The sequence below is a fragment of the Fundulus heteroclitus genome, chromosome 12 (genome assembly GCF_011125445.2).
Source record: "Fundulus heteroclitus isolate FHET01 chromosome 12, MU-UCD_Fhet_4.1, whole genome shotgun sequence".
NCBI classification, from domain to species: domain Eukaryota; kingdom Metazoa; phylum Chordata; class Actinopteri; order Cyprinodontiformes; family Fundulidae; genus Fundulus; species Fundulus heteroclitus.
In genome coordinates this window covers 22,394,565-22,404,677 of record NC_046372.1, presented here as the reverse complement: position 1 = coordinate 22,404,677, position 10,113 = coordinate 22,394,565, and the positions used below count along the sequence as shown (strand labels likewise).

General features: G+C 44.5%; 1 protein-coding gene across 2 annotated transcripts in view; it reads right to left on the bottom strand.

The window, feature by feature from the left end:
- Nucleotides 1-5,460: 5,460 nt before the first annotated feature.
- Nucleotides 5,461-10,113, bottom strand: part of LOC105921613 (synuclein, alpha interacting protein) — a 19,010-nt gene continuing 14,357 nt past the window's right edge. For both annotated transcript variants that reach the window (XM_036144281.1, XM_036144280.1), the window contains exons 9-12: nt 9,503-9,628; nt 9,258-9,427; nt 7,354-7,443; nt 5,461-6,561 (exon numbers count right to left, since the gene is read on the bottom strand). In XM_036144281.1, coding sequence (XP_036000174.1) covers nt 5,631-6,561; nt 7,354-7,443; nt 9,258-9,427; nt 9,503-9,628 — 1,317 coding nt within the window. In that variant the 3' untranslated portion in view covers nt 5,461-5,630. The remainder of the gene's footprint in view (nt 6,562-7,353; nt 7,444-9,257; nt 9,428-9,502; nt 9,629-10,113) is intronic.

Sequence of the window (10,113 nt, the reverse complement as noted above, 5' to 3'; positions counted from 1 at the left end):
GAACAGCTGAGGCATTGTTACTGCTGGATGCAGCAGAGCTTTTGATTCACAGCTCCCTCCCTGCTCAGACGTTTGGTCCAGGAAAATTTTTAAACTGACAAATTTATGACCCATATAAAAGTACAAAAAAATTACTTTATATTAATTTAATCACAATGCAAGGCAAAATACATAACAAACTTCTCCACATCAGATTATTAATGTTCAGCGTTTTACTGAGAAAAGCCTCATGGCTGACGGTGACATCACTTCCTGCGGTGAAACGCTCCATAAATGGCATCCTTCGACTCAGAATGCTGACCTCAGCTCTTCTTCTCACGCTTTCATTATTATACTGAAGAGTCCACAACAAAGTGCACCTGAGGTTGATTTCTGACTGTTTAAATCTAAGATTAGTAAACAAAGAGTCATAAACAGATTAGACATTTTAGACGAGCATCAATTTTAGATTGATGCATTAAATCAGAGAATGTGATTGTTTGTACTCTATTGTTTTTACTTCTACTTTATTTTTAAAGCACTTTAAAACAGCAGCAGCCGTGACAAAGTGCTTTTCCTGCTTCAACACTGACCTTAGTGTTTAATCTACGGTCACTTGATATGCAAACAAATCTTCCGTCATCGTCAGGGACAAAGCAGAGGCGGCGCTTTCCTCAGTCAATTGAAATATTTAAACTGCTAAATTTGTTTTGTTTTTTGTTCAACTGCTGTAAATCAGACTTCTGAATTGGTGGCGATCACTAAAAAATTTTGTTAGACTCTATAAGGTTGACTTCCAGTCACGTAGTACAGACAATAATCAATAAACATTGAAAATGGCAAAAAAAACAACAAAAGATTACAACAGAAACATGAAAACCAATGAGAGCAAAAGTCTCAATGTGTGTTAAAAATCAAGGAATAAAAATGTGTCTTAAGGCGAGTTAAAGGAGAACTTCTAATATGGAACAATGAACATGGAGCCGTTTTTCTGTATTAGCTGTGGTAATTTTTAAGGGTTTTATAGATAAATTGTGAGTTAAAACTTTTAAGACAAGCTGCAGGGATTAGAAAAGGCTGGGAGGGAAGCAGAAAGCTGGAGCCAACAGTGAAGATAAAACAGCATTTATGTTCCTGTTCTAAAGGACAGAGAGGAAAAACACAACATGACTCCAAACCAAAGTCCAGAAATCAAAGTTTAATTCAGCTGATCCGTGCAGAACAGTTTAAATCAGAACCAAGGTGTCGGCCTCTGCTGGTTGGTGGATTGAGTCTTTTTGTCGGTACTTGATACCAAATCACACGTTCATTTACAGAAACAGAATCTGGAGAAACGTCTAAAACAAACGGTCCTAAAGTTCTTCAGGAGCTTTATTTGGTCAGAGTTCCTGAGAAACGGACCTTCTGGTCTGAAACGGTGGATTATTCTCCGGATTATAACGAGCAGCGGAGCTCGGGCTCAGATGGACCGAACCTTTAAACAGATCCGGACCAGCTGCAGACTCCACTGCCTCCAGAACATCCGCCGTTCTCTGCAGAACCAGAGCCGAACGGGAACCGGAACCCGGCAAGGACTAGAAAAACGTTAACTAACCCGCAGAGTTAGAATCTCACAGCAACAAGAACTCAGGAATGTGAACGGATCCCGGTCCAGAACGAAGAGCCGGACTCGATCCGGTTCCTGGAAACCAGAGACACGAGGCTCTTTTCCTCAGACGTGAAAACAGGAAACACGGCACTGAGGGACAGTTTCCGCGCTAAAATATAATCAGAACGGTGTTTTTTTGTTTTTGTTTTCAGAGAATCACCGCCCTGGTTTTCATCCAGCAGAACCTTCATCAGGGACGTTTGGGTCGTTCCTGAACAGACCCAACCATCCCAGACAAGTTCCCCGCAATAAGAGCTAAAGGAACGTCTGTGGCTGCGTGGAAAACAACCAGAAGTACTGATGGAGATTAACTTCAGGACCCAGAAAACGATCCCTTCATGAATCAGAAACCTGGAGAACCAGGTTTTCTTCCTGCTGTTCTCCATCCTCCTCCTCCCTGCGACTGAAACTGAAACAAACACCCGAGCATCAGATTACATCCTCGCTCTCCTGCTTCAGGACACAAACGTTCCTCTTATGACATAAAAACCAGCAGAAAAGTCTCTGAGAAATGAGAAGTTCAGACGTTCCTCTCTCTTCAAACTTCATGCAGATAAAAGGTGTAGAAGGTGCTTCTTTAAACCTCCCCGTCAACTAACGTCTACCTCATGCCAAAAAAAATACTGCATAGATTATAAAGAAAGGAAAAGTGGAATATAATGTAAACAATTTAAATACTAAAAAATATATACAGTGGTTTCTTTTTTTTTCTTATGTATTAGTTGTGCTGGTGCATGATTAAAAAAGAAACACTTAATTTTAACACTGTGTGCATAAACATAAATACTTCATTCTCTAGTGGAGTTCAGGCGACCGTGACAGAAAAAAACGACGACAAATAAAATCAGAAACAATGAATCCGTTCAGACAAACGTTCACCGGCAGAAATAAAGTAGAAACACTGAAACGTTGACGGAGAACCTGTGAGAACAACGACGTCGCTCTCATCATTCAGACTCGCCTCAACAGGCAGATCTGAGAAAAATAGTAAAAAAGGTTGACATTTGGAGGCAAAGAACATGAGAAACAGACAATGATTGTCTAAGAGAAATTATAAGTGAAGTGTTTTTGTTTTGAAAACAATAGAAATATAAAAATGTGGGGTTCCTCAGGGCTCCGTTCTCGGGACGCTCTCTCTCTGATTATACTCTATGCTGATGACATCCAGCTTTATGTTGCTGAGCCACAACACGAGCAAAGCTCCACCGATCACTGGGAGGTGGGACATTCACGCAGAAGTTCATGTTTTTGAGTTTAAAATGTTAGAGATAAGTTTCATCGACTCAAATTAAAGACTAAAGATTAACCACTTAAACCCGTCTGGCCCGATCTCAGGCAGAGACACGATTATTTTATCAGGCTATGAAAGTAGGTCAGAAAGGGTCACGTTGTTCTTTCCTAAATAAAAAAGAGGAAGCTTTAATGTTTATAAAACAAATACTTTTGGTTTTACAGCATTTTACACACAAAATGCCATTTAACTGTCTATCAAACATTGCTGACAGTGTTAAAAACTAGAGTCCTGCCTTTAAACAAGATACAGAACGTCTCTATTGTCAAGATGTGGATTTGTAAAGTCTGAGGCTTCTAGTATGTTTTCAGAAGGGTTTTCAGTGTTTATTTAAAAAAAACATTTAGGCGAGGATGAGAAAACTATTTAATCACCTATAAGTCAGAAATAGAGAGATCTGTAATAGTGGTTCCACATGATAAAATATTCTTCAATGCTTCAAGTATCACAAAAACTAAAATTTACCTTTAAAATGTATAAATTTGAAGCTGTACTTAAATTATATCAGATATGTAATTTCAGGCAGAAATTGCTCCTAAAACCTTCTGGGCTTAAAGGGTTAAAAGAGCTTAAATTCTAAATCAATATAATTGTTAATTATGTCATTAAGCCATCTAATAAGCTAACATTTTATTTGATAGGTCATGTTGGTGAAATTTAATTTGGATGCTGTTATGAGTTAGATTTGAAAATTAATTGAACCTCGTTTTATTTCTAAGCATCATACGCTATAGAAACAGCTTCCTGATGTTTATTAAATACGTCTCTTTGCCCACAGTTGAGATAAACTTTTTATTTTTTTGTGGTAAAGCTGGATGTTTGCCGCAGGGAAGTCTGCTGCTCTGCATTGTGGGTCGTGTAGTTTTAGACACTGCATTTCAAAAAGGTTTTAAATCCAACGTAAACTTTAAAAAAAGGGTCAGAATTTCTATCTTATTAAAAATAAACTAAATATCCATCAATCCTGGATTTAAAACATGTTCTTGATCAATAAGGCACCAAATGATCTGAGGTCCAAATCCCTCTTAGGGCGCATTCAACACTTTGGTCCAAATTTAGAAACCAAATGTCTGGAAACCTGCGCTGGAAGAGCTGCTCTTGGCGCTCAGAATGATTTATCAGCTGTAATAACAGCAGAAATATGCAGAACAGAGGTTCTGCTCACAGGATCCACGGCCGTTTCCCTCCGTTTCTGGGTCGGTTCTGCGTCCCGGCCCGGTTACCTGCGGCTTTGTTTACAAATTATAGTTCATTTGCAACAAGTAAAACGTGAAAGGAACCCACAGGGAAAGAACTAAATAAAGTTTGGTTCTGATCCGGACCAAACAAGCGGATCAGGCGTAGAACCCTCAGTGTTACTGTCAGGTAGGACCAGAACCGCTTGGCTTCTTTCCCTTAGAATCCAAAAAAAAAAAAAAAAAAAGACCCAAATCTTTGAGGCAGTGTGCAGAAAAATCAACGAGCCGAACCGAAGAAGCTGTAAATAAATATAATATAAATAAAATAAAACTGAACTGAATTCATTGTAACCTTCATGCAAAGAAAATGAACGTTTGGTTCTCAACTCAACGAACTTGTAATTTTTTTTTTTTTTTTTGATAACGGTTAATTTGATGCTTTTAAACTCAGAGATGTGAATTCCTAGCCTCGTGAGACCATCCTGATCTCGCGAGCTTTCAAGGTTTCACTCGCAGATCAGTCTGGCTACTCTCCGTTAAAGAAAATTTGGAGCCGTTCACCAAAGGAACGTCCAATCAGCGTTGGCTTTGAGGCGGGTTGAGGTGTGACGCAACGAGAAGTGCGACAGTTCAGTCTAAAGAACATGGCGGCTTCAGCCGATGAAACTAGCGTTAGCGTGGCTATCGAGCAAGTTTTATCGGAATTACAGAGTATTTCTCTGCTGAAAGAAGAGCAAAACGCTGCTCTGGAGGCTTTTCTCAGAGGAAAAGATGTTTTTGCTCTTCTCCCGACTGGTTTCGGCCAGAGTAGCTTGGCTAGTGGTTGTGTTTTCGTCGTCGCTGTTAGTACGTCATATGCTTCGTTGATCTGATTGGTTCATTTGGCCCGTCTATCACCAACATAGGCCAATCAGCTAACCAGTATTTTCGCCCCTTCCCAAAATTACTTCAACGCAGTGGCGGTTCTAGACCAAATTTACCAGGGGGGCCAAGGAGGGGCCAGTGTTTTTTCACAGTGGCACAGAACAAAAAAATTTAAAAACAATAAAATGTTAATATTTAACTGTGTAATAATATTAAGTGAGCCAATTGTGGCTCTGGAAGTGCAGGTCTAGCAGTTGAAAACTTTGCCCCCTGCTCAATACGGCTAAAGCTAAACGTGAAACATCTTAAGTTTTAAATTCTTTTTAGAGTAAAGCTGTATAGGTAACAAATAATATTGGTCAAAGTGACCAATCAGTTATGGTTTCTTTGCCATTGCAAATAAATATGAGACGTTTATTTAACATCAAGCTTTTAGTACAGGGGGCATAACAGGGGCCAGGGCCATTTCTACAGGGGCATGGGCCCCTGTTGGCCCCTGTCTAGAACCGCCCCTGCTTCAACGGAAGGTTTCCAGATGGATATGCGGAGCAAATCTATCTGGCGGAGTCAGGTTAGTGAATTTCTCCAGTGTGAGATCTTATCTTATGTTGGACGTTAAAGCTACCAGAACGGTTCTCATGTTCTCTGCCTCCCTGCAGCCACTTCCTGCTCAGACGTTGCTGACTCTGCTCTTTCCTCTGGCTCCGCCCCCGGCGCCCGCCTTACTGTCGGACCTCCTGCCAGGCGAGTTCTGATTGGCGGAGCCAGTCTGGCTGCTGGTGTTGTTGTTGCTGTGGTTGGAGTTTCCGCTCAGCGTCTCCATGATGGAGCGGAACGTGCCGAAGGGCCTCTTGCTCTCTGCGGCCCCCGCCGGAGTCCTCTCCTTCCCCTGAGGCCCTTTGCTGGTCTCCGGCTCCTGGGTGGAGCTCCTGTGGACCTGCTCGTCGAAGGTCACCCTCAGTTTGAGGTTCTGCGAGGTCTTCCTGCGCGACGACGGGGACTTCAGGGCGCTCTTGGGGCTGGTGGCGGCTTTCTGGCCGTCGGCGGGGGTCTCTGGCGTCTTGCCGTCGGCGGCGTCGGGGTCGCTGGACGTGGGCGACGGGTTGTACCCGATGCTGTCCACGGACTTCGACCCGCTGAGGGCGAAGGTCAGCTTCCGCTCAGCGGCGGAGGCGGGCGGCTGCTTCCTCGCCACCTGGTGGAGGTGGTTGGACGGCGGTTCTTCTTCTGCGATCGGCAGGTGGGACGGCCTGTCGGGTCGCGGGGCGCCTTGATGCTTCCCGTCCTCCGGGGGATACGTCTCCGAGTCGGACTCGCTCAGGGAGCGCTGCATGATCTGTTTGAGTCTGGCCAGCTTGAGCTCTCTGCGCTCCAGCAGGCCTGTCCTGTGGCCCCCGGGGGCCCCGGGGCCGTCTCTGCTCAGGCCGGCCCCAGGCTGAAGTCTGGGGCAGACGCCGTCGGACGCGTCTTTCCCCAGAAGCTGCCGCAGCACCGAGTCGGGACCGACGCCTCCCTGACGCACCAGCCAGTGTCCGTCTCCAGGAGTCCCCTCCGCCGTCAGCAGCATCTCTGGACACGCCTCCCCCAAGGGCTGATGGGAACTGGAGTTCAGCAGGGGAGACAGAAGTTCATACACATTAGTGAGAAACACCTTAAAGCAAAACTTTGTAGAAGCAGCTTTCCTTAAATTTCAATGCTCAGTCCAATTCTCCTGGGATAAGGTTCAGCCATTAAACTTAAGGCCCGCGGGCCAAAAACGGCCCGTCAAGGCAATTTCTCCGGCCCTAAAGAGCCAAAAACGGCAGATCGTGTCATAAAGTAGAGGTATGTATAATTGTATAAGTGTATAAAGTGGCTAAAACTGTGCCTCTTGTAGCGAATGTTTTTTTTTTTACATGTGTAGTAACAGCATCCTGCCACTAGATGTCAGTTTGCCCCATAACACATTAAATCAACCCAGAAATGTCCAAGAAGAGAAACAGTGATGCAGAATGATGAGTTTAAAGTTTAACTCACCCCAATATCAACTTTTATTGCAGATAAACTGTACAAACTGGACCTCCAGGACCTAAAGTCCTGGAGGTCCAGGCTAAACTGCAGCTCACCTCCTGCCAAGGAGACATTTATTTGCATTTAGAGACCCCAGCTCTAGATAAACAGCATTATTTATTTAATGCACCCATAGCTGAATGTTTTCTAACAATAAATTGTTGGTTTGTATCAGAAGTTCTTCGCTGTTGGAGCAACATCATTTTTTTTTTTGTGGGATGGGGAAAACAGTTTTTCTTCATTTTCAGACATAAATAAACTTAATTTTCCCTCAATAAGCCGTTTGCAGCAGTTACTCCGAAGCTTTGCAGCAGATTAAGGTTTCTGAGCGGTGCGTCACCTACCTGGGTGATCTGGACGGCGTCCCCTCCGCCTTGTTGGGGTCCATCAGTCTCTGCAGATGTTTCTGCAGGGCGATCCTCTCTGCCGCCTGCCTACAGGTGCAGCACAGGTGAGACGGGACACTGAGAGGCAACACGCGTCTAAAAGCTGAAAACAGGCCAGAGATCCAGGACAGATCCTGCAGAAAAGCCGTCACTCCTCCTAATCTTCAGGGATTTCACTGGTTCGGTTCAAACCGACTTCAACGGGAAACTGAAGGAAGGATTCAGGCTGTAAATCAGACACAGCGCTTCGTCCCTTAGAGGGACGGCCGGATGTGGAGGGGCTTTGGTCCACATGCAGACCGCTGAGGTACCAGAAGCTGCACCTGGGGGCGTAGCTGCTGCCATCAGGCGGTCGCTGCAGCGCCCGACAGTCCAGAGCCACACGGCCTCTCGTCAGGTCGGGTTTGGTTTCGGTTCTGGAGTTTAGGCGTTCTAGTCGGTGATTATGTTAAGAGGTTTAAACAGAGAATTCCAAAAAAAGGTAAAAAAACAAAGTAACTGGACTTGTTTTCCGTAGTTGAAGACGTTTCGCTTCCTCTCCAGGAAGCTTTCTCAATTCAAAAAGTCTGGAGTAATGTGGAGTAACAAGCTTTATACAATTGGCAAACAAAGGCCTTGCAATGGCTTAGATAACATGCAAATTCAACAGAAACAGGTTGAATCCCAGTACATTTCAAACCAAACAGGACCCTCAGACAGAGGCTGGTGCATCCCAAGGACAAAACCCCCCAAACCTAAGATGAGCGGAGTGGTGTCTGCAGTTCAGTGCAGTGAGGAATGTTCTGATCTTTATATCAGAGAAACCAAACAACCTCTCCACAGACGCATGGCTCAACACAGGAGAGCTACCTCCTCAGGACAAGACTCTGCTCTCCACCTACACCTTAAGGACAAAGGACACTCTGTGAGGACCAACATGTTCACATTTTGGACAAAGAAGACAGATGGTTTGAAAGGGGTGTGAAGGAAGCCGTCTACGTTAAGAGAGAAAAAACAACCTTAAACAGAGGAGGAGGCCTTAGGTTACAACTTTCAAAAACTTACAACACAGCTATAGGATTAATTCCAGCCAATCATCACCTTAACTCTCACCCTCATTCAGGTGATCAAAACATCGCTCCTTTAAGACAGGCCAATAACAACCCTAACGACTCCTCGTTACAGAGACCGCCCATTACTAAGGGGTGGACCTGTTTCTGTTGAATTTGCATTTTATCTAAGCCATTACAAGGCCTTTGTTTGCCAATGGTATAAAGCTTGTTACTGCACATTACTCCAGACTTTTTGAATTGAGAAAGCTTCCTGGAGAGGAAGCGAAACGTCTTCAACTACGGAAAACAAGTCCAATTGCTTTGTTTTTTACCTTTTTTTGGAATTACCATGACCTGGATGACTGAGAATCTTCACCAGCATATTTAAACAGAGAAGCTCCTTTGTTTAGTTTGGGGGTGTCTACACTTACTCAAAGTAACATTTACTTGAAATTTGTGTATTTTTCCTTGATTTGAGCAGCTAAATAAGACAATTTCCCAATTACATTCATCTCCATCATCTTATTTCAAGTGTAGGATGTCTAATTATCTTATTTTAGGGGTATAAATACTCATTCCATTAGCATTAGTCTTATTTAGCTGCTCAAATCAGGGAAAAATACTCTCATTTCAAGAAGATTGTATTTACTTTTAATTCCCTTTTTTGCAGTGTGGACTGCAGCTCAGAGGAAAAACACTGAAACTTGGCTTCCGTGCAACAGTCCGGTGGAAACGATCGGGCCATGATTAAAGGACTAATTAGATCCGTCTGAGAGTTGAAACGGAACCACATTCTTCTGCCGACTCTAAACATGAAATGGTGCAACTTACTCGTTGAGCTGCTTGGTGAGCTTAACGACCTGCGAGGCCAGCGACATGCAGGTCTCCACCACCACCAGGTAGCGGGCGCAGGTGGTGTGGCCCTGCCGCTCGGCACTCTGGGACGGCCGCTCCCCCTGCTGGTTCTGGATGGTCACGTTGGAGCCGTACTCCACCAGAGTCTGGACACACACACACGAGTTCAGGAGCTCAGGTGAGGAAGGCTCCTTCCTCCACTACGGGGCGCGTCAGGTTACCTGTATGCAGGTGAGGTGGCCGTAGTGAGCCGCCACGTGGACGGCCGTGTTTCCGTTCTGGTCCACCTCGTCCAGGGAGATGGCCTGTTCCTGCATGAACTGAAGCAGCCACAGCAGGACCTTCTCCTGCACACAGAAAAACGACCCGTTAGCTCACGTCTCCAGGCCTGGATTTTAAAAATAACGATGAATTTAAGAAGCTTTAGTTGGGAAGCGACACACATGCAATGCTGCCTACCACCACAGGGTGGCAGTGACACACCAGACAGCTTAATTTGCATTGTTGATGGCTTTGCAGCAATCCCTCATACTCAGCATGCATGAGGCGACAGTGGAGAGGAAAACTCCCCTTTAACAGGGAGGAGAACCTCCAGCAGAACCAGAACCAGTCTCAGTGTGAACGCTCATCTGCCTCCACCCACTGGGCCAGTGCCGGCCTGAGCCTTTTTGGGGCCCTAAGCAGAATTTGGCCTCCAACCACGCAGAATCACCTATGCTAGAAGATTATTGACATAAATGTCACGCTATAATATTATAGCGAATATTATAAACAAATACGGTGAGGTTATGTATTAATACAAAATAAATAATTAAACGGTACCTTAAATACT